The sequence below is a fragment of the Agelaius phoeniceus genome, chromosome Z (assembly GCF_051311805.1).
Source record: "Agelaius phoeniceus isolate bAgePho1 chromosome Z, bAgePho1.hap1, whole genome shotgun sequence".
Lineage (NCBI taxonomy): Eukaryota > Metazoa > Chordata > Aves > Passeriformes > Icteridae > Agelaius > Agelaius phoeniceus.
The window spans coordinates 23601872-23627445 of record NC_135303.1 but is presented as its reverse complement, the minus strand read 5'-3'; the positions used below and the strand labels follow the sequence as shown (position 1 = coordinate 23627445).

General features: G+C 36.5%; 1 protein-coding gene across 4 annotated transcripts in view; it reads left to right on the top strand.

The window, feature by feature from the left end:
• KIAA0825 (KIAA0825 ortholog) overlaps window positions 1–25574 on the top strand; it is a 231294-nt gene that overhangs the window by 52864 nt on the left and 152856 nt on the right. For 3 of the 4 annotated variants that reach the window (XM_054652196.2, XM_077171843.1, XM_077171845.1), the window contains 3 exons: window positions 12347–12517; window positions 22928–23022; window positions 24708–24935. In XM_054652196.2, the coding sequence (XP_054508171.2) occupies window positions 12347–12517; window positions 22928–23022; window positions 24708–24935 (494 nt within the window). The remainder of the gene's footprint in view (window positions 1–12346; window positions 12518–22927; window positions 23023–24707; window positions 24936–25574) is intronic. The other variant, XM_077171844.1, reaches the window with a different exon arrangement.

Here is a 25574-nt window from a genome sequence, read left to right as displayed (position 1 = left end):
GAGCTGCATTTGTGCAGTGGAGATGAGAACAAGAAGAGAAACAGGCTCTGGAGTAACTTGTTGAAGTGAAGACAACTTTGGAATGTTATATTAAAGTACTTGGTATGAAACACCTCTTTTAAGCTCACTTATACTTACATATTCTCAGCAATTTGCTGAAGAGCTAACTTGAGATATGAGTTTTGGGCTTTGCACATTTAACTTAAATTTGATTTCTCTACTATTTTTATGTGCATATGGTTTTATTCCCCCTCGTTTAAAATTTCCTCTTTTTGAAATTAAGAGCTTTAGTTTCAGATTTGTTTTTATCCTTCTATATAATTTGCATTCAGTTGGTTTGCGATCTCAATAGCCACCGTTATGGCCTAAAACAAGTCTTCTATGATTTTTGTCTTTTCTATCAAAAATATACCTCAAATAGTATTAATACATGCCGGTTTAACAACTGCATGATTAAAAATACACCAACTGTTCACATCTAGGAATAATTTCAGCTCAATAGCTTTAATGTAATTCATCCTCCATTTATATCTGGAAATTGAAGAGTTCCAAACTTGGATTAATGCAGTTAAATATTTATATCTTTGTAACTGTTTTGGTATTTCTGTAAAGATGAGAATTTATTGCAGATAATTTACAGTATTTGTGCTGTGGTTACAGTTGGTTTTCCACCATGTTTTCTTGCCCATAGTCCACTGTCTGTTTTTTAACAAGTATGAGGGTAAAAGGGGAAAGTGTTTTAGTCACTTGACTTGCTACTGTTCAGTCCTGAAAGTCCTGTTGCATCTTTCTTAGGTGTTGAGAAGGCACATAATACAAAGTAATCCATATGGATTACAGATGATAATATCCAGTATGGCATCCTGCTTCTGCAGATGAAATTCACTCTGTTGTCCAAATCTTTGGACTGGTACAAGCTAGCTTTCATTTAAATGTCTAATGCATCCCTAAGGCCACATGTTTAGAATTGCAAAGTTTGCAATCTTAATTATGGAAGTTATTTGAAGTTGGCTTTTTTTTCATAAATTTTAACTTCAGGGTATTCAAAGACCCACATGACTACTCTAGTGACTTCTAGACACTCTAAAGAGAAAAATAAGAGAGTTACAATAAAAACTGTAACTTCATCCTCTTTGCTTCCTTGCATGTCCCTCTTCTTGTTTTTCCTTACTTCAGGACACCCGCAACATCCTGTTCATCCTCTTCTGTGGACATGATTGTTTTGCTTCTGTTTATGCATGACCAGCAGTTTCTTTATGTGCTTCCATTATATTGCTGCCTGCCTGGCATATCTTTTTGTCTTTTATTTCTGACCTCTCTGTCCCATTGCAGAGTGCCTGGCAATATAACTTCTGTAGGAACAGGGCTTTAAGAACCTATATAAAACAAGGCACAGAAAGAATGGTACCTTTGTGCAAGTCACCATTGAAACTGCTGACCCCTTGAGCTGCTCTGCACGTATATTTACAGAATTGTAAGGTTGGAAGTGACCCGAATAATCATCTACTTCCAGCTCCTCTGTTGTGGGCAGGAACACCTTCCACTAGACCAGGTTGTTCAAAGTCCCATCCAACCTGACCTTGAACATTTCCAGGGATGGGGCATCCCCAGCTTCTCTGGGCAACCTGTTGCAGCGCCTCATCACTCTCACAAATCAAGAATTTCATCCTAATATTTAATGTAAAGCTACCCTCTTTCAATTTGAAGCTATTTCCCATTGTCCTGAAAGGCACATGGTTTCATTCCTGGTAATTTTTTTTTCAAAATGTTTTCACAATTAGCGAGTACCAGCTACTTGCCTTCCTTTGTGTTTTCACAGCATAACTGCATTTTCTTCCTCAGAATGAACAGAGCATTTAACTCACAGTGCTCTCTAATAATTTCATTCTCCTCCCAAGTGTAAAAGATGAAGACTGATTTACTCTATAGTCTGATATATTGTGAATTTTCAGAAGTCAATTTGACATTTATATACTGTAGTTTTCTCTTTAGTAATAAAAAATGACAAAATCTGAGGGATAATTATATGATGGAAGTCTCTCTTTTACTTCAGAATATGGGCCTGCATGAAGAAGACTTTGTAGGACTACAGCAGATTAGAGGACACTTTAAAAATGTCTTTAAAATAGGCTTCTGTACAACTGATTCAAAGAAAGTTGTTGCAGGAGTCTTTTCAATATGTGCATCTACTCGCAAGTCAATGAGATGGTCTTGACTGATTTTTGCCAAGATGGAGAACCCCTTCTGTCATAAAATTGTACAGTAAAAAGTCAAAATTATTTTAGTCACAATAGTTTGTTTTGAAACATAATATAGGTGGTTAAATTAGAGGGGAGTGTCATGCCCCCAAGATGGTTGAAACATGCAATAAATTAGGATATTAATGTCCTTTTCACTGAGGCTTAGTCTTACAATTTTAAAAAGCCCCTCTCTTCAATTAAGGGGCCACTGTATCTACTGAGTTTTTGAAAAACAGAGGTTTCCGTCATTTTATAGTACTTTTTACTACATTTACTGAACAGAGCAAGGCAATGGGTTTATTCCAGTCCATTTGACCTGGGGAGAATAAGGATGGTTAAAACCCAGTCCAACTTCATAATTAGAAATCTAGCACATAGTGCCCATAAATATTGTGGACTGTCTGAAATTAGATCAGTTACTGGTCTCAGATTTTCTAGAAGAGTTTACTTTGCCTAGAGTAGATTCACACACTGTTTATCCTCTGGCTAAGAGCCAGATCTTTGTCCTCTAGCAGAAGGGACACTGTACTGACTTTCTGTTCATGTGCTGGGAAATTCCAGCAAGTTTTGTAACACAGAAATTACGTGTTCTGTTATGCACCATGCTATCAGCTCATGTGTAAAGAAGTGTTTTAATTGTGTAATCTCAGCTCAGTGAGTAGGAACATGTATCTTTACTGACAAATGTGATTAATCCTGCTTTTGTATATTAGTCTTTCTACAAAATACTTGTTTACAAATTAGGAATTTTGAAACATTTTTCTATAAGTTTTTAAATGGCAGTATCTGCCCTCTTTGCTGTCTGCCTAGACTTATTTTTTATTTTTATGTTCCTTGGAAAAATAATCATGAGAACTTTGTGGTGACTTTGCAACTAGGGTTTTGAAATACAAAGCACAGGAAGCAAAAATAAGAATATTGGCCCCAGCCATAATTTTTTATATTATTTGAACAAATTACAACTGGCTGTGTTATATCTTGGAGTAAGAGAAGCAGAAGTGACACAGACACTTAAATCTATTTTTAAAGGAAATACTAGTGTCTAATATCATGCATATTCCTTCCTACAGAAAGGAATGATCAACACATGATAGAAATTACTGATTGGTTGAAGGTTCCTAGCAATCTAATTTGAGTAGAGTATTCCAATGTAATGAACCAATCTGTGAGAGACCTAACCTCTGTGAATGTTGAAAATTGAAATTCAGCTAGCAGAAATTTTTACATTTGCAGTCATTAAAGAAATGTAAGCCAGATTAAAATAAATATGTTGATTACTGTGTTTTCAAATACACATTAGAACTGCCTTTTATCAGCCAAGTGTTATAAAATGGTTTGCAGAGAAACACATGCAAGTCCTGTCAAAAGTTAGAATTAATGAGAAGGTTTGACAGACCTGGCAGTCCTTAATTTATCTTTCAGTAAAGACTGAGGAAGATCAACTTTTAGAGTTCTTCAAGGACTCCTGTTTCAATGTAGGTGCTATTTTCAGTTATTTTCAGCAGGCTTTCTTAATTTTTATGCTCTCTTAAAACATTCTACTTTGGTGTTTTCTGTATGTGAGTGTGAAGACTTCAGAGAATGTGATAACTCCCTCAGCCCACAGTGTAGGCAAGAGAAATCAAAAAATGCATGTGGAATCGGTTTATGTCATTGGCAAGGCCCAAATATTGTTTCAGACCTCTGAGAAATATTACTAAGAGCATAATTTTGTCATAGGATAGTTCTTGCAGTTTTTGAAAAGGACTTTTTGGTAATAGTTACTACTTCAGAAGAAATTATTAATTGTAGAATAGCACCTAAAAACCCACTCTTAACTGCTAGAAACAACTGCAACTATTGTCTGTCTACAAGTTTTAAAGTCATTTTAGCTGAAGGAATGTTTAAAAAATGTCCGCTATTTCAGTATTTTGATAATTATCAAAAAAATTATTGGATATCACATGCTTAATTCCTTAAATGGACCAGTCAGTTAATTAGTTCTAATTCAGAAATGAAATAATTTGTTTATGTTTGAATTGTTTAAAGTGTCACCGTCTACCCAGAATTGAAGTGTATGATAGGAATGTCTTGTAATTTATTAGAGGCTATGCATGCTTTTGAGAATTAAGGAGGAGGTTGAGTCTCTGGTTTCAGAGCAAACTGAGATAGGTATCTCTGTATGAAGTAATTTTCTTCAACATGATTACAAGGCACTTCATCCTCAGAGTGCTTCAGGAAGTCTCTGTAGTCTGTTCCTCAGGGTTGTAAAGGAGCTATATGCTGTCAAGGAGTCAGATTTGTGAGATCATTTTGTTTAAGATAACAATATAAATTTGAAGTCAGAGTGTGATTCGATGTTCTTGTTTTCCATCCTGTGTTTCCAGCACTGGCCTATTCTTTCTTTCATCAGTTGGTCAGTAAACACGATTTACAATTAAAGATTTCATTTTGGCAGACCTGCCCATACAATGTTGACAAAGGACTTCAGTATTTGGTGGCAAACATCTAGCAACCTGACATGGAATCAACCTTCCCTATGAGGTCAAAACTGATCTCATTTTACTGGGAAGACATTATGGAGCAGGTTTTAATAAATTTTAATCAATAAAATAAAACACCACCTTAAATTAATTTTAATCAGTTGCATGTGTAGTGAATCTCTTTCAATACATTAGTGTAGTTTTCACTGATGTTGTTTAATAGCTGGCAGTGACATCTCTGTGACAGACACACTCAAGTAAATCTATGCAAATTTATGCATGCTTATCATGTTTATACATCAGTTGAGTTCCCTTACTTCACTGCATTTTTTTGCCACATGTACAGTATGGATATATGGTATAAGCATCTATGAAAGTCATGTGGTAATGGAGGTATCTAATAAGAAAATGTTTACCATTTTTAGATCTGTGACCTTTTATTTTTTAAAGGGACAAAAAAATGCCAGTGTGTAGTTTCTTTGTGAAGGCGGCTTTACCAGTTTATCCTGGAGCTCCTGGGTCTCACTGCAGCTAACAGGGAGCTGCAAAGCAAGATAGGTGTTTAAAAACCCTTAACGGCTCAGATAACAGTTTACATCACTAATAGTTCTTTCTAGGTCTGTCAGTTTCAATCAGCAGAGAACACATCTGATCAGTATATCTGATAAACTTGTCAATGCCTTTTTAAAACAGGATTCCCCAATCTATTCTATTCAACTCTACTCTCTCCTTTCCTTTTTCACTATTTCAAGTAGAATCTTGATAAGGCAGAGATACAAGCAGCTGTGTATAGCTAGCTCAGGCTACAACTAATTTGTGCTGAAAAAAATTAAATCAGGAGGTAAATTATTTCATGATTGCTCATTCCCAACAGAGTTGGGCATCATTCTGAAGAAAATATCAAATAATTGGTTTCAGACCATGTCAGACACATGCAATTCCCTTCTCTAATGGCTATGTGAGGTAGGACTAGGCCTCAGGGGTCACCAAAGAACTGAAAATAGCTTAGTGCCAGGCGCAGCAATAGAGAGACAGAGCACATAGGAAATGAAGTGGCAATAAGTGCAATCTATAGGGGAAATGTGCTTCACTTGGAATTTAATGTATTGGCTTAGAATCTGGCAGTAAGCCATGCAACAATTGTTTACATTTCTGTCAGCATCTGCATCTGTTCTGCTTTGTAAATGGCACTTATCTTTGAGTGAGTAAATGGTGGAATCAATAACAACTGTTAAGGGATTTCCTTTTTTTTTCATATTCCATAAAAATTCACACTACAGACAATGTAGCCTTAGATTAATAAGAAACAGACATTAACAGGGTCAAAGGGATTTGTTTAGGAACATTTTATAGCTTCTTGGGTTTGCAGTAATTGTATCCATGTGACTTGAATGTATCTTGTAACATATCCAAATTAAACTGTTTAAAAAATGCTAGCTTGCAGTAATGAAGATGATTTTTTATAATTATCGTAAGTACTGTGTATAGAAAACTACTGGCACTGTTTGTAATAATTTAGTTCCATGTAATACTGTGTATTACATCTGCTATGCAGAAATACTAAGTTGCTTTTTACAGTATAAGCAAGTTAACGATTATATCCAGCAATACCAATTATTTAAACCTAGCAGTTGCATTAAAAATTGTATACCAACAAGCAGTTTGAGAAAACTGTGAGCAGATGTCCATAAAAATGGAATATATCTTTACTAAATGCAAATGAAAGAATACTACAACTTAGGTATAAGCTCTATTTAGGAGATAGTGTGCAGATGAACGCTGTCGAAAATGCAAAGTTCTTATAATAGTTATGGCATCACTTAAAAGTTAATATCACTGAGATCTGGGGAACACATTATTGTTAATGGAATTTATGAATGTAACTCCCTGTGCATGGCTTTGAAAATTTACCTCTTGGAATACCCCTATACACAATGACTGTCAGCAGCTAAGTTTGTTTTGCTTTATTAGGCTATTTCTTTCTGGATTTTAGCAAAATGATAATTCCATTTATTATGTATGCAGGTTGTAGTTAGATTTTAAATTTAATATTGCACTTCTGATGTTTTTATTTTCTTCCTTATATAGCTTTATTGAATGAAATCTCTGATATTGCCTACTTGTGTCAGTAGTAGAACAATATTGTGGATCTATCTTACATGAAATCAAGCCTTAGAAATGGGGGCAGATGAATGATACTTAATGTATTGTGTATTGGGAAGGCATGTTATCGTATAATTGTTTAAGAGGGTTTTAGACCCTTGGTTCCTGCTGAGAGAAATCCCTGCTGTAATCACTGAAAAAACAGTCATCAGGTTGCTTTGCAAGGATTCCACCATGAGTCTCAGAAGCAGTTTAGCCATGTGGCTCTGCAGAGTAAGTTGTAAAGGCTAATTAATCTGAGAGCAACATTGTCATAAGGTAGTTATTCTTTACCATTTAGAGCCAGCTCACTTCTGATGCAGATATTTCTGTGCCACACTTTACTGTGTCAGATACCTGGAGGAGTTGAAATAATCAGAATTTGGCACTCATTTTTTGAGATGTTGTCAATTCAAAATACTTTAAAACATTATATGTGCTATGCTCATTAAAAAAATTATGAAGAGAAAATAATAACGAAAGTTACATTTAGCTTATGGGTCTCATTCATACATGTTTTCTTAGGCCTTTTGAGATTTTTAGTGCCTCCAGGCTATAACCAAGGGAGTTGGAAGACTTTTTTTAATGGTTTCAAGAGCTACAGATTTGAGGAAAGTATCACTTTTGAAACTTGCTATAAAATCACAAGTTGGCAGTTATACGCAGGTCATGTAGATCTAGCTCAGCCTTATTTCTTATGCATCTTCCTTTTCAAAGATGAGGGAAAATCTTTAAAAGTGCTAAGATAAAGGCAGATACCTTGCTACTGAATTTAAGTACTTAGGTACTTAAGAGAAGGTCAGGTACAATAATCAAGTGCCTTATAGAATGTCTTTCACTTTATGTTGCTTGAAAAAATTCTTTAATTAACTTATTAGCTGTCTTAGAATTCATATGGGCACCTCTCAACTTCATCACTGGTGAAGTGAAATTCTATGATACCATCTGTCCAGCTACATCCAGCCAAATGGTCTCTGGTAAAATGGACAGCTTTATTCTTCGACAAGGGTGGCATGTCCTTCAGCTCTTAGGAAAATTTCTTCAGCTTCAATTCTGCTAAAATGAAAGGCCAAACCTGAAAATAGTACCCCTAGTTTCTCTGGTGTTGTATAACTGCATCAGCTGCCTTGGCACCAGCACACAAACCTTGCATAAACTTGTAGACACCCTTCTTTTGGGCATTCTTTTTCTATTAGAAAAATAGAAACTCTCTCTAAGTAACATTGTTTGGGTTGACAAACTTCTGGTGCCCGTTTTTGGATAGTTGGGGTAGTAAATGAGCATGCTTGAAGAAATTAAATATAGGATCCTTTGAGTCCCCTCCGCCTCTATGTGATTGGAACTCAAGAGTACAGATTATCTAAATTGCATGGAAGTTTTGAGCTTATTCTTTTGATTCATTCCAGTTTTGTGTAAGGAACCATCAAGATTTATTTACTTGCTACAAATAAATGCAGTGCAGGTTCATGTTAATTCAAGTAATCTTTTAGTCTTCTCCCTCCTGTCCCCACAGAAAGAATTGCAGAAACCTCAAGTACTCTCTTTTTCCTCTTAGCAAAATAGTTGTTCTGTCCTCCATGAAGCAGAAAGACAGTTTCCCAGTTTTTCTGAGGTCTTTGTCTGAAAATTCAAGTTCCTTAAGAGCTATGCAACAAAGCCTTGTATGCATTAGTGAGCCTGAAGACCCTGACCAGCCTTTTCAGGGACCTACACCACAGCCTGCCCAGGAGATCTATTTCACCTGCACCTGAGTCCTCAGTCCCTGCTTGAACTACATCACAGATGTCCTGGTGTTCATCTACTGTTGATTCAATTTTCCTGCCATGAGCTTGAACCTGCCTTATCACCATGGTTCCACTGAGTGGTCACTGAACTCTGCCTGACTTGTGGTTACCTTCACCAGACCAGATCCAGACTCAAAAGGATGAATTCGCTTCCTAACTTGACCTCAGATTTGTGTCATCACTATTAACTTGGCTGATGATCTGGACTGTTGGTTGAAACCTATCATGTCAGGATCTGCCTTACTTAGGACCTGCATGACTGGGCCCTGGCTGGCAAGGAGCCTGTCCTGCTGGCCATATTATCATGCCTGACTCCCTGTTCCTCAAGTAGCAGCCAGACTTCAGTGGTCCCTGACACTGAGCTTGGTTTGAATCTTTTCTGTTGTAGCTTAAGATAGCTCATTTTCCTGACTTAGGATATTTCTGCTAGCAGATTTGGCTTCCAGAGCAGTTTAGGAATTATCAGCATAGGCACTGTTTTTGTACAGCAGTATTGGTGTGATCCTTGTTTTGCAGAGACAGAAGCCCGGGGCTATGTTCAGGAGCTCAGAACCTTTTTCTACTCCTCTGTGTTTGTTTAGTCCTGATCTCAACTTTTTTGTTGAGCAATATTTGTAAATCAACTCATTCGCACATTGGCCAAGGCTGTAGAATGCACTTTACCTCTCTATAGCCTCTGTTCCAGCCTTACTGTCCCTTTTCAGAAATTCTTCTCTCTAGGTATTGCTTTAGCAGAAAGCCAACATATACTGTTGTTAGGAGGTACTATAGAGGACCTGTTTATGTTTGTCTGTGTCCAAAGATCCTGCTGCAGCTATTTCCTTGTACAGGGACTTCATGAATTAAAGTCAGGCATGCAGACAAAATCAAATTTAGAAGAATGATAGTAGTAAATTGCCAGTGGTTCAGGAAGGAAGCTGGTTTGTATCATGTAACTTTCTCCATTTCCTTTCTATCCTGCAGTGTGACGGTGTGCACAGGGGTCTTAGGATGAGGGAAGAGACGAGGATCTGACTCCATGTTTCAGAAGGCTTGATTTATTATTTTATGATATATATTATATTAAAACTAGACTAAAAGAATAGAAGAAAGGATTTCATCAGAAGGCTAGCTAAGAATAGAATAGGAAAGAATGATAGCAAAGGCTTGTGGTTTGGACTCTCTGTCCGACCCAGCTGGGCTGTGATTGGCCATTAATTAGAAACAACCAACATGGGCCAATCACATATGCACCTGTTGCATTCCACAGCAGCAGATAATCATTGTTTACATTTTGTTCCTGAGGCCTCTCAGCTTCTCAGGAGGAAAAATCCTAAGGAAAGGATTTTTCATAAAAGATGGCTGTGACACTGCAGTTAGACTGGAATGCTATTGCTTACTGATTCATGGCTGGCTGAGATCAGCTTCATGGACTTTCAGCCACACTGTGGATTGGATAGAATGCTAACAACAATTTCAGACAATTTTCATAATGGAGGGGTGCACAGTGTCACCTGGCTAAATGAGTTATATTAGTTTTCTGACCTAGCCCTCCAAGTCATGATCCATTTGGTAACATTTTCAGAGTAAGCATACTCCACTTTGTGAATATGGCAAATTTTCCTCCAACAAGTTGATGTCACTGAGGTTTGGTTGAACATATATCACAGCCTGCATGTCTGTTTCACATCTGTCCACATGGAGACATGTTCTCTTCATGACAATCTTCTACAGGATTTATAAACCTGTTTTGAGGTGTTCTCTGTCATTGCATGGGCTGCTTTGCTCTTGGCAAAGCACACAGTTCTTAAAGGTTTTTGTCCTGTGGTTGTCCAATCAGAACAATGTCAGAAAAGAGGTGCCTTTTCATTCTACTCTGCTGAAAAATGGACAGTGATGTGCTTGTTCAAGCAGGCTGGTCAGTGTTCTTCAAAATTGAATGCTGCTGTCAGTATTTTAAACCTAATGATCTGGATGTATAGAAGGCCTTTCAGTCAAGCTTTGGATAATCAGGTGTGTGCACACTACTTGAGCATCAAGCACTAAATAAATTAATTGTCATTTCTGAGAAACAATAAAACTGAAATATATTCTGAATGATCATTAAAAGTAAAAGTTTTTACTTTTTCTGAGTTTGGTAATGTATTCTAAGCACAGCATTACTGTGGTATACCTTTGTCTTCTACACCCACTCTCTTTCAATCTAATAAGGACAATATCATTTGAGGGAATCAAATAAGTGGAACGTTTCCTTGTTCCTCCATGGACAGGGCAGAAATATCACAAGGTTTTGAAATTATAGGAGATGGAACTAATGTTCTGTTCATTTTTAGTATGTGTTTTGTGGTTCTTACACTGCAGACTCAGGCAGTCTTTTCATGTCAATTAAACTCAGATTGTATTCTCTGCTTTTCAGGTAAGGAGTAAAATTCTGTGAATGTGATTTTTTGTAGGTTTAAGACTTAAAATTAGAAATCCAGTAATAGATTTGCTATTTACTCATTATTCAGAGAGGAAAGACACTAACAAAGGCATTTATGCAAAACTCTTTTGACATTCTTAGAAATGCAAGGAACTAACATGAATACATCTGTTTGTAACTTTGAAGAAATTCAGATGTGGATGCAAAACCTGCATTCCAGTCTCTAATGCTGTAAAACTGGAATAGCATATTATGGAATTAGTTCTGTTACTTAGATCTATGTCTATTTAAAAGTGATTTGTAAATACCTAAAAATTATTTAGAAACTTTGAGGGAAAAGGAAGGTACAAAATACTTAAAATTTGCAAAGGTCAGAAAGATTTGACACATAAAAGTACATTTCAATCAATTTCTTTTTGTATTCATCTTTTAGAGCTTGCCTTTCAAACTACTCTGACTTTCCCATTGACACTTTCCACATTAACTTTTCTTCTGGTGTTACATCTGCAACAGAAGTGTGTAGGACCATGGTATCAGCTCACCATAATTTGCATAGAAGTGCAAATTTGTTACACTTAAAGACATTATAAAATTATAGTACTTAAACCCATGTGGTTTGGTAATACTGAATTGGAAACGTCTCCGAATCATTTATAGTCTGACTGTGCTGAAATCAGAGTTCCCTGGGTGATGTGACATGATTATATGTTATGAGTGCATGTGTTAACCTTTCAAAATAAAATGTTCAGTTTCTTCTTTTAAATACCAAATGCTTATAGTTATAATACTTGCTGATATTTGCTCACTGACAGTCTCACTTGTTTTCAAACCCCACATATTTAAAGTTGTGGAGTGTTAGATTGATGTTTCTTTCACTCAAATGTCATATTCATCAACTGTATTGTGCTAGCAGATTGTTAAACAGACAAGGTGATTTGCAGAGTGACAAGTGATGTGATGTCCCAAACCATTAAAATACAGTAATGATGTGGTTTTTTCCCTTTCGGCTTTTGCAACACAGTGGGTTTTCTGTAAAACACAGGTGAGAACATTCCTGAGTAGATCCATTTCGTGGAAAAATTCCTAGTTAATGAATAACAAAACCTGGAAGTCAGTTGGAGTCTCACAGATAATTGAGAAGTTCTGAAGACTTAGGAAAAAATAATGTAACAGTATTTTATAGTAAGAAAAAATACATTATGTTATAAGGAAAGTTAAATTGCTTGATGTATTACACTTTCTTACATAATCAGTTTTGCAGTATCATTTGGTTTTTTCTGCTATAATAAAAGCTATTTTATAATTTTACTTGAATAGCCTCCCAGGAATACCACAGGAAAGGACGGAACTTCTGCTTAACCTTATATCAACTCAAATGTCTTTCTCAACTTATCAAACTCTTCTTATTAATGGAGGAAAAAATTGAAGAGCTCTCTACAGAATTTCTGCTGCTGCCTTCATTTACAGAGAGGAATAAGAATGTTCAAGGTAATGAATGATTGTCCTGATTTATTGGTTTATTGTGTACAAAAGAATAATTTTATGCTATTTTCAACATTAAATACCTAATTTGCATCATCATATTTTTCAAATAAATGTGTTTCCACATCCACTGAAAAAGCTTTTGATATGTGCAGATTTACATTTGAGCATGATAACTTGCAGAAAAGAACTGATTGCTGTGTATAAAGATGTGATGTACTAACTGTAGATATTGATGGAGAGCCATGATGAAAAACTATCAAACACTGGAACCAGATATCTCCTACTGGATTCTCTGTAAAATCCTATGTCTCATATAGAACACAACAATACTCGGAGTCTGAATTCTTTGAAACTGACTTTTTCTGAACTTATCCTTGAAAACTGCCTTTTTCAAGAGAGAAAAGCAAATACATTAATATCAGTTTAGTTGATCTTAGTGTAAGTGAAACTAACTGCTAAAGGATATAGTCGATGTTTAACCTGTATTTCTCACACTTACTCATATTAACTATGTTTACTAGCATGCCTATCTCACTGGCTTCAATGGCTGTGTTACAGAAGGAGGTTCTACATCAGTAAAATGATCAAGCTTCAAGTTTGCATTTCCTATAGGTTCGAAGGTCACTTTTTTTTCATCTAATTGTATTTAGTAGAACCTGGTATAGTGAAAATTCAGGTATCATGAAAATTCAGGAGTATTCTCACAAATGTTCTACTCTGCTGCTTCTGCCAGTGGAGACTCCAAGTCATGAGAGAGAAGTGGTTTCAAGAGCTTTGATGTTATCGCAGAAAAATATCAGACCAGAAATGAGGCCAGGCTGCTCAGGGAGAGAGGATAGGTGAAATCAAATGTTCACTATCTCTATAGTCAAGCTGCAGGCTGAGGAAAAAGGTGTTTTGGGAATGATGTAGTCTCAGAATACTAAATTGATGAAAATAAAAATATTAAATAAGAAGAGTTCTAAGGCACACAGTTTGTTGTTGTATTCTTCACCTGTAATATTGACACTCCAAAATAAAGAAATACAGGTTAACCTATATATTTTTAGAATATACGTCAAAGCTCTTATAAAATATGCATTCAAATTCCATTTTTGCTGACTTCAATGACTTCAGTGACTTCAATGTATTTCTGCCTCCTTTACTCAGTTTTACTAATTCTCAAGAAATGTTACGCTATTGTACATTATAATTTATGTTTTATGGACTTGATTCTACAAAGAGGTCTTAAAATAAACTTGTAGACTTTTCTACAGATGAAAATGAAAACTATGTTTCCGGTAGTTTCAGGTTATTTTAAGTACCTAAAAGAATTTAAGATTTTCCCTGTTAATGTCCTATATTTGGTTGATAATTTTATTTTTTTTACTGATGATGGCCGAGTTTTTTTATAAGAAGTATTGGTTAAAATCCTTGTTTTATTTTCATCAGTATACATTGTAGCATGTGACTAGACAATATAATGGCAAACTTCAGTACTTATTTAGAAGCCTTATTACTAGAAATCTTGTTTAATTTGGCAGAGTCAAGAGTGTAGATGGTCTGAAGCAGCTTTAAATTAACTTGTGTACAAAGGTCAGGTTTACAGTGCAGCACAGGCTGCAGAACCAGCCTAAGAAGCAGAGTGAATTAGTCCAGACTGAAGTGAGTGCTGATGGTGCTAGAAAGTTACCCATACTCTCAGTGGGTTCAGGCTAGGTTGGGTATATCCAGCCTACCCCTCAGTGTCTGCAGTGAGTGATATCTGAAGTGTCAGTGCTCTGCAGGTAGTATTGCTGGCAAACTCGGGAAAGATGGCCAATTCATAAAAGGTAGGTGAATGTCCAAGTCACCTAAAGTTTCCCTATGCATTGCATAGACAGAAGCCTTGTACTTGTTTCCTTTATGTTTTGGTTGCTTTTAGTATTCATGGGAGACAATCTATGTAACTCACACAGAGGTGCAACAAAAATAATGGTTTTTTCATGTGCTTGTGTCAAGTGGTGTATTTATGTGTATAGCTGTTTCAATGTCAATTGATTTTTCGTTTTATATTCTGTAGTACTTCAATTTTGATATTTAGAACGTGTATAAAGTTCCATCAGAAACAAAGTAGTTCTTTGGATGGTTCCTCTTTGTAAAATTTTTTTTGTCCCAAAGATGGCATCTGAGTTTTATCTAAACCAGACGGTTTCTTGGCCCTCATTTTTCCCTAAACCCAGCAATGACAAAGAGCAACGGCTGCATAAATTGGATGTAAGAAGAACACTTAGGGTTTATCACAGAAGAATCAAAGATTTCATATCTTCTGACAGATTGTTTGTACTCTTAGGGGGTCTTAAGAGGGGTCAAATGGCTTCTAAGAGTTGCTTAGCTAGATGGTTAAGGGATTGTATTAGAGAGGCGTATGTAGTTAAGGGTAAAGAGGCTCCCAGGGTTTGTAAAGCTCATTACACTAGGACTATAGCTGCTTCTTGGGCGGAGAGGTCGAAGGCTTCCACATTGGAAATTTGCAAGGTGGCCACCTGGGCTTCTCTTCATACTTTTTCATTGCATTATTGCTTGGATGTAGTCTCTTCTGCAGATTCTGCTTTTGGTAGGAGGTTGCTTGTGAACCAAAAAAAGAACAGTGAAGAAAAGAAAGACATGTAGTTCAGAGTTCTAGCTGGCAACAAGACAAGTTTCTTTGCAGCGTGCACAATGGAATCCTATGAAGACCAATTTAGGCCGTTGAAAATAGATGTTACAGGGAAGTACTGCCTACCAGTGTTCTCTGATGGTAACCCCATGGCAGACAATAGCACCAAAGGAAACAGTGAACCAGAGTGAACTCTGTAGGGAGATGGATGTAGAGAGTTTTTAGGTGATACAGATAGGTCTCTGAGTTCAGTTTGAGTTCTTTATCTGGCATCTTCTGGAATATATTCAGAATCCTCATTTTCACAAATTACTTTGCATTGGAGAAAAGAATTCTCTGAATTGCATTTTCCACTCAAACTTCTTTTCACTGTTCTTTCCAATTCTTCCTGATTTTATTTTTTGACTTCACCAGCAGTAACTTAGTGTTTCTTAATATGTATACACCAAGATTTGAGCTTGATTTAAAACTGTATTTGTGTAATCTAAGCACAGGTTTTTTAAAAGATAGTGTAAATACACATTTTATCTACTGCCAATGTGTTCTTCAAGTTTTCGTTTAAATCAAAATAAGGAGAAAATCTTGCAAAGTTCTTAGACAAACAAGTGATGGTATGGTTTTGTTCCACTCCTGAACAGTAGTGTGACATCTGGGCAAGACTGCTACTCTGCCTTTCAGAGAAAAGGTATCTGTATTTTTCTATAGCTTACAGGACATTAATTCACAATGATGCATAACTTCATTCCACTACAGGCATTGGATTTCATAAAATTATAGGAGTAACCATCCCCAGGTTTTTCTTGACTATTTAGCCCTTTCATCTGCAGGTATCTTGTTGTACCTACTGTGATGAGATAGTCTACTTCTCTATTTACATTCAGTTGAAATTAATGAGAAGTTCTAACATACCTAGTACTTCCAGCATCACAGCTTCTCTTTGAAGCAATCAGGAACATGATTGTCTACAATCAAGTGCTAAGCATGAGACTTGGGTTTAGAACTCTGACAAATAGCATTCTCTTTCCATCTTTAAGTTAGATTTTTCTTTCCTCTTGGGTTTTCAGGAGCCTCTTGTTAAGACTTCTAAAAAATAAAAAATATCTAATGTGCTTTCATCTGTCTCACTTTTTTTTCCCCATTTCAGTGAGAAAGGTGAACTTTGGACAGATCAGATAATGAATACCAAGAAAGGCTTTCTCCAGTGGAGTGCTTGTAAACACTGTGGGTGAAGTTGTCCAGTCCTTAGGTTTACAAGCTCTGTCGCAGGGGACTGGGAAGATTTGCAAAGGTCTTTCCTTCACACCTTAAAGAAAAATGCTTAACTCTATATCCATTTCTGGAAAGTGTAATAAAAGGAATGTAGAATAAAATTTTTGAGGTGCATCCTCCTAACAGACTTTTATTGCAAAGTTGCAGTATTGCAAAAGTTGCAATTGAAGATTTAAAAAAGTTGTGATTTTTGCTTTGGTCTCAGCATAAGATGTTCAAGTATCTTCTTTTACAAATACACAGCTTCAGTGGATCAATCCACAGTGAAGATGAATTTACACTAGGAAGACAATATGATTTCAGAGGTACATATTCTGCATCTGGGTTAATACAGTTTGCTCAGTACAGTACAAGTAAAAAGTTCATTATTGAAGATAGATAGCAGAAAGTGTTTTTGACCCATAGTTAGTCAGGGATTTTTTAATTGTTATTTATATTTCTGGAGGAATGGTTCTTTCTACTTCTACAAGATGTATTATTTCCAGCATGTTTTCAATAAGAGTTCTGACTGAGCTGGCTGAATCCAATTTGTAAGCTACTTTGCTAGCACTGATACTTAGCTAATACACAGATAGTGAGTAGCTCATACAAAAGTTTTCCTTGATACTTTGCTATTCTCTGCTGCATGCAAGACGGTGTCACAATGACTGTTCTTATAGCCCTAAATGCTATAAAAATAGGAAAGCTGTGGAATTCTATAGAAAAAAAAAAAATAGAACTTCTTATAAAAAATAAAATTATCTTTAAAATGCAAGAGGTGTCACTGTCATTCTTTGGTCTTTGTAACCACCATTACAAAACCAGAAAATTACTGAATTGGAGAAAGAAATAAATAGATACAGAGGATCTAGACAAACAATTGTTTTGAAGAGAAGAATAATCCTAGCCAAATTTTAATACACACAAGGAAAGGTAGCTGAAGCGTTTTGATTTTAAGTGTAGCACTGGATATAATCTTGTTCTCATTATTTACAATCAAAGTTATTAAAGCTGCCTGGTTGGTACACTAAAGAAAGTACAGAAATTATGAGCATTCCGTCAAGACTAGATGTTTGTAGAACATCGGTTTCAAGAAAGACAAAGCAAGGATTTGTGGTTAATCTAGTCTTCTCTAATAATCAAGAATGCTGCAGGTTTAGAATATGCTCTGGAAAAGAAGCAAATATGAGAAAATTACGTTTTTCTTCAGCCACCATCTTCTTTTACAACATCCACTTTTTTCAGCCCTCTTTCTGCAAATTCTTTTCTCTAAATGTGATCCCTCTCCCATGTGAGAGGCGTTTAATTTAAAATTTATTTTAATTTAATTAAGAAATGTAAATTTAAGGTAGAAAGCATCCCTCTCCCATGGGATGGAGTCAGAGGATTCCTCTAGATAGGTATGGTTCCTCTAACCCATGCCTGTCTTTCTGTCTGCAGTGGCAAGCTAATTTGGGCTGAGTAGCAGCTGTACCTTAAATAAAGCTGTGCTTCTCTTTCCCAGGAGAGTTTGTTGATTAGGGCAAGACAGTCAGAAGACAAGTTGTAAGGCCCTAAAATCCTTACTTGATGAGACACTTAAAAGGGCTTGTGGTTTTTCATGGGTAGACGCACAGACAAATACCAAGATATTCTCAGGAGGTCAAAACAACTTTACTGGCAACTTCAGGATATCAAGAAACTTTGGCAAAATGTTTAGGCCAGCATTCAATCAACATAAAACACTTTTCAAAGCATTAACTTAGCTCATTTGACTTTGCAAACTCTAAGCCCGTTCGATTCTAAGTTACTCAAAAATTCCAAGAAGAGGGAATTAAAAGAAGAGAGAAAGGCAGAAAATTAAAAGAGAGAAAGGCAGAAATTATATAGAAAAGAACAAACATAATTACCACTCCAGGTTCCAGTGAAGTGGTATGAATCTCTCATAGAGATTCAAAGAGGAGATAGGGTCAAGACATGCTGACCTTGTGTCAGGTTAAATACCCTTTGGCTTTCCTGGGCCCTTCCCCAGGTGGGAGTTCCAGTCATCTGGCCACTCTGGGGCTGAACTGGGGCTCCAGGGGCAGAGTGTGGAGCATGGAGCAATGTTCTGCCTCCCCAGGACAAGGCCTGACCTGCCGCTTTCCCTCACACACACACCCCCAAAACATTTTGAGCAAGCATTCCTTCCAGTCTCTCACACAAGTGAAGAATTCGCAGGACAGGAAGGGTGTAATTTGTTACCTGTGTCTGTGGAAATAGTGTTTGAGAGGAAGGTTGTAGTAGCATCTGAAGAGCAGAGGCTCTGTGGGGGGCTGTGGCTAAGCGTACGATATTCAATGCAAAGTGGGAAGGTGACCCTTGCTAGCTGGAGGTTAAATCAAAGAAGAAGATGGCCTTAGCCAGCCATACCCAGATGAGATCTGGGGAAAGCAAAAATTTGAGAAACCAAAAGAAGTCAGTAAAATATGGGAGACTTGAACCTAGGGCTTCTTTGAGAAGACCAGTGAAATTTTTGATGTGTGTAAGCCTAGATGCACAAGCATTGATACATATGGGTATAAAACAGGAGTGTCCAGACTGTTAATTAGAAAAGGAGGTGGGATAATCTAGTAGAACACATTAATTTAATAATGGAGGAGCCTGTTAAATGACTGGTGTGGGTGTAAGCATCACTTTTCCTCTTTGCCTGTGGTTCTGGAGTCAAAAATCTACCATCAGTTAGATACATATTTATCTCAGCTATGAGTTCTTAACAAGTAAGGCAGCAATTCTGTGAATACACAAGGATTTCAGCTTAAACGTTTAAGGTTTTCTTTGAAGTCTTGACATAAAAAGTTATAAATATCAGATCTAAGTGGTGACAATAAAGAATATGAATGTATAGAAGCTTACTTGTGGTTATAGATAGAATGTGATGTTATATCTATAAAAAAGGAGAATTGAAAGGAAAGAAAGGTAAATTAAAGGTAGAAAGCACAAAATAGAAAATAGGAAAAATATCCAGTCAGTTAGACTATTAGTTGGGTTTTTTAAATTCTGGACCAATGTCTAAAGAAAACTGTTAGAAACTTCATCATAAAATACATTAAAACATGCTGGAAAAAAACCAGTAAGTTTCTGGTATTGTCTATAATGATGAGTATCAGAGAGTTGGATGGCCTGGATAATATCTTTTGGTTTTATGTTCTACCATTTTATCTTTCATTTTAACCAGCTTAAATCTGTCAACGTCTTAGGAAAATGCAAACAAAAATGATATTTGGGAAAAAAACACCAAATGTTTGGGAAAAAAAAATCCAAAACAGACAAAGAAACCCCATAAAAACATCAAAGCTCTACAATGTTGTATAAGTGTATGAAAAACGGTGTTTATTTTCAGAATGCAAATCAGTTAAGGGAAAGCTTAAATTTACTTTGGATAAATTAAATCCAATGCTGGAAATTTCACAGAGAGAGAAAAGCTCTTTAAACCTTGGCCATGTACTACTGGTAACTTCAGATCACTGAAGACCTCCAAGGTTATGCCTGGAAGATAATCTTTGGCAATGCTTTGATAGCACCTGGTCATTTAAAACCTCTTTTAATTTCATATAATGTACGTTACTTTTGGAATATCTGTACCAGTCTTGTTTATGCTACAAGACAGATTTTTAAAATACATATTGTTTGGTGTTATCCTTGTATCTCTTTGTTCTATTCTCTCACAGAATCACAAAATGGTTGGGGTTGCAAGGGATCTTTGGTATTCATATTGTACAACAATCCCTGCTCAAGCAAGACCTCTAGAGCAAATTGCCCACAGTTATGTCCAGATAGCTTTTGAGTATCTCCAAGGATGGAGATGCCATGACCTCTCTGGACAACCTTACAGTGCTTGGTCACCTTTACAGTAAAAAAAGTGTTTCCTGATGTTCAGAGGAAACCTCCTGGCTTTGTGTCTTTTTGGGCCTGTGACCACTGGCCCTGTCATTGTGGGAGACTGATTCTGACCTCTTTGAACTCTCCTTTCAGGTATTTATATACATTAGTGAAATATCCTGCCCTGCCCTTTTTCTTCTGTTGGCTAACAATCCCAGTGCTCTCAGCCTGTCTCCATTCCCTTTGTCATCTTCCGTGGCCCTTTGTTGGACACTCTCCAGTATATTCATGTCTGTCTTGTACTGAGTAACCCAGAACTGTGCACCACTCCAGGTGGGCTCATCACTGTTGAGCAGACAGGAAAAATATTTTCCTTTGACCTGCTTATAATGCTTTGCCTGATCCAGACCAGATACCATCAACCTTTTTGCTGGCTTATGTTCAACTTCACGTACTTCTGGACCCCCAGGTCCTTTTATGCAAAGGTTCGCACCAGCTGGGAGAACACCAACGTGGGTTGGATGCTGGGGTTTGTTCCTCCCCAGGTGCATGACTTTGCTTCTTGGACTTTATGAGGTTCTAATGTGCCTATTTCTCCAGCCTGTTGAGGTCCTTCTGGATTGGTACCTTGGCCGTCTGCCATCCTGTTTGATGTCAGCTGCAGACTTGCTGAGGGTACACTGTACCGCATCATCCAGATCATTAATGAAGATGTTAAACAGGATTGGACCCACTATTGACCCCTGAGATAGGTTGCTAATTACTGAGCTCAAACTAAACTTTGTGCCACAGGTCACTGCATTTGGGGCTTGGCTATTCCGCCACTTTTCAACTCACCTTTCTGACTATTTGTCCAGTCCACACATCTTGTCTGCATCTTGTCCTCTAACAAGATCTTATGGGAGACAATGCTATGGGCTTTATTGAAGTCCATGTAGAAAACATCCCCTGCTGTCCCCTCATCCACCAGACCAATCATTTCTTCATAGAACTTTATTATGCTTTAGCCAAGCATGACTTCCATTTCTGAAGCCATGCTGAACGCTCCTGATGAATTCTTTGTAATCCACCTGGAAATGCCTCTGTTACCTTTCTTGTGGTTGAAGTGAGGTTGACAAGACTCTGATTCCCTGAGTCCTCCTCCTTGGCCTTTTTGAAAATACGAATAACATTTGCTTTCTTCTAGCCTTTGGACTCTTCTCCCGGTTGTCATGATTGATCAAAAATTCTTCAGAGTGGCCTTGCAATGACATCTGCCAGCTCCCTCCACACTTAGGCGTGGGTGCATCCCAAGAGGTGCATCCCAGGAGAGCCCAAGGATTTCAGTATGTTTGCTTAGTTATTCTCAGACCTGATCCTCTTCCACCTAGAGTACATCTTCCTTGCTCCAACCTTCCCTCCTGGTCTCTGGTGTCTGGTGTCTGGGATTCCTGAAGGCTGGTCTTGATAGTAAATACTGAGTTGAAGACTACATTCATTATCTCAACCTTTTCCATAACTATTTTACCAGGTCCCCCATCTTGTTGAGCAATGGGCTCATGTTTTCTCTAGTCTTCCATTTATTACCTGTGTACATAGAGAAGCCCTTCTTGTCTTTGACAGCCCTGGCCAAATTAGTTGCATTTGAGCTCTAGCTTCCTTAACTTTTTCCATGCTCAGAAGTTATTTATGTGTTCCTCCCTGGTTACCCATCCTTACTTCCACATTCTGTATGCTTCATTATGTGTTTGAGTTTGGCTAGGCTCTTCTAGTTCATGCATGCAGGCTTTCTGCTGTTTTGTTTTTTTTCAGCTCTCTTGAGATTAGCAGAGGTGAAACTTGAATTTTAATAAAATTTCTTGTTCCCATTATCTAGGGTCTTGGGACTCTTCCAAGCAGATATTTCAAGAGGCAAAAGTCTGCTTCTCTGAAGCCTGGGGCTGTGATTTGCTTTTTACCCTCCTTTGTGCTCTCAGTATCTGGAACTCCACTATGTCATGGTCACTGCAGCCGAGGCTGCCTTGATTTTCAAATCCCCAACAAGCACCTCCATTTGTGCTTGTATCACTTGGAAGTGGAATCATCAGTACATTTCAGGAACCCAGATTTCTTAAACCACTGAGAAAAGTAATATCAACCCCAGATACTGGTTTGTCCTTGACAAAACTGGGGCAATATCCCATTAAGTATCCCTCTAAGATTTATGAGTGAGCTTTGTACCAGCCCTTCTTAAGGAGCTTCTCTTGTTATTTATGTTTTTATAAGCCATTATTTTGCTTATAATATCTGTACCTGTCTTTTTATTCTCATTGTATTGGTGTTTCCAAATAAGTAAAGCTGTAAAAATATATTACTGTTCAATTGATATAATTCTTTGAACAAAGAAGAGAAATTAATTTCTATGCAGCTGATCTAGACTTATTTATTCTCCTTAAGAAGAGATGACTTCACAATCAGTATAAAAATGCATTAATGACAAAAGAAACCATATTTTGCACATTATATGTGCATTTGTATAAAATACAAGTACCACCAGATGTTGATTTCATCATGTTATGTTAAAGAAACTGTATATAACTTGAATTTGACTTTATTATAACATTAGTATTCCCCTACATCTTCTTGAGGGTTTTTTTATGCTTCATATTGATACATAAGAAGATGTTGAAGGCTGCTGACTTTTCTACAGAATTAATCTAAACTTTGATCTCTTTTGTCATACTGTGCAGGAGTTCTGAAGAGAGCTAGTGGGGAGCTTTTAATAGGAGAAACTAGAGCAAATGAAAGCAGCATGCTTCCTGAACAGTTACTTCAGGTAGAAGAGGTGAGTATGAAAAGAATCGTACACTTTGTATGGGGTTTTCTTTTGTATCTCCAGTGTAGGCTTTCACCATATTCATTATAAACACCTATTGCTGTAGTTTCATTACTTCAGCTTCTGTGATTTCTTCTATGTGCAAAGTTTCAGTTTAGATGGAATAAAATCTTATGGCATTCAAAGAAGTGGTTAGTATTTAGTAGTTATTAACAGAAAAAACTGTTAACAAAATGGAAAAAAAATAGTTAAATATGATAGGTTTCTTAGTATTATACATATCATCTCAAAGAACCTTAAAGAAGATTTATTAAGTTCTTAGAATTTGGTCATAATGGTCCTTCCTAGAGGGATAGATGTCATATAATGTCTAGTTTTTCTGATGCCAACAAATTACTGTGTAATAAGCACTGTGCTTTGTAGAATGTACATGCAAGATCGTTTTTATCTGGCTCCCATTTACTACAAAACACATTTTTATTGTTGATTTTGTGGCATATAAATGCTCCAATTGTCTCATATTTTATAATAATGGAATTTAATTTCTTAATGGCTTGATTTTGATGCTGAAATTTTTAAAAAATGTTCTTTGGATTGATGTGTGAAACTAATATGTATTACAAAGAAGAATATTTTAGGTAGATTGGGATGTACTTGATCCCCATTAAAAAAATTGAGGGAGTGCAAAAGTGTGTATCCATTGGGGGTGCCCCCGTGCTTACAAGAGCTGGATGTTGCTAGTGGGAAAAGGGGAAGGAAGGAGGACACAACTTTTAAATTGAAGTAAACTGGAAGAGCTTCACTTTGTAGCCCTTCATTCTCTTCCAATTTAGTATTATAGCTGCAGGAATAGTTAGAAATCTGTCTTTATTATTTTCCTACTGTGCCCTCATGGTGGAGGTATTTACTGAAAATCATTTTATGTCATTAAAATATATCTCTTACAGTGTTTCAATTCTCAAATGGCCATTTCTGGAAAGGTTTAAGTCTGATATAAGTCATAAGAGCAATACAAAGTCAGATAAGTCAAAAAGTAATGATGTCCTACTGTGTCTTCTTATGGCAACTCTTACACTTCAGATTACTGCAGAAGTCTGTGTTTAAAGAAGGCAAGGAACTTATGTAAATCACAGCCAAAGCCAGCCTTGGCCTAAAACTACAAATCTCTATTTAAACATTTTAATATTTTCTAAATTCAGTTCTAGAGAAGTGAAATACAGTGTGGCTGTGTTGAAACCAGCTCCTCTTAAGGGTTTCCCATTGAGATTTATGGTTAGTAACTTCCAGTTGTTAACTTGCAGTGAAAATTTTTACAGGGTATACATTGCTAGATTACTTTTTATTATTACTATTGAAAATTCCTGTGAATTCTTTCACTTTTTAAAGTAGAAATCTGTTAAAGATTACAAATTAAGTAAAGATGAAGCATGTTTTTGTAAAAGCTGTTTTGTTTAAACAGGAATTCATTTTTTCCAAAAAATTTGATGACATAGTTAATGTTGCTATGCATTTTGTTGAGTGTAAATACTACTTTAGTATGATTTCAACACTAGTGGACTATATTTTAAATTATTTAAATAATTTCAAAATGTGATGGTGTCCTGTAATTTAATTATGGATGTGCATTTAATTTTCAGACTATATTAACACTCAATAATGACTTTGGAGTTATTTAATTTTAATATTTATTTCAGCCTATTTTACTGAGTTTTGGCTGGAGAAATGCATTTAAAGACCTGTCTTCTTCTGTGGCTCACTGTATAACAATAGCAATTGAGGATTTTTCATCTAAAATTCTTCAACATGAGCAGAAAGAAGAGTTTTCAGCTGCAGGCTGTGCAATGAGTCTTGTAAACAACCAGCAAATGAGGGAGTCCTGCAGAGCAGTCCAACAGGAGGAGCAACCAAAACGAATTGCTAAGGCAGGTATCAAAAGATCTGAAGTTTGAAGGGAGACAGAATGCCAAGGCTGTTTGCCATCTACACTTTGAAGTACTTACAGTACTATTAATATTCTATATCTTACATAAATGGAATTAAAAAGAAAGTGAGAGGCATTACAATGTGAAGCTGAACAGAGCTTTATACAATAGCCCGTAGTTTGTACTTGAAAGCATTACCTTTTAAACTTCACTGGCATTTTTTTTCAAACAAAAAGTTCTAAAGCATTCTGATTAGTATCTGCTCTGTTACCAAGTGGTTAGATGGGAAAATGTTGAAAGCTTTGAAATATGGCTATAGAGGGATTTCCTGTATTCATATCATTAGACATGCCATTCAACTAATTGGCATAACCAGTAAAAAAAACCAATTTTGAGTTATTTGATTTGGCTGAGAGGTCATTTATTAATTAAATTCCTTTTGTAAGGAAAGGTATGTTTGAAAGACTTTTTCTAGTAAGATCTACAACTATGCTAGCAGATTTGGAATGCTGTTAATGAATGCTTGCTTGAAATAACACATGAGCATTAGGGAGATAATTTTAAGGAGATTAATGTATGACTTTATGAAGAGATGACACATTTGTTTCCAAATCCAGTGTTAAGAAATGTGTTTGTGTA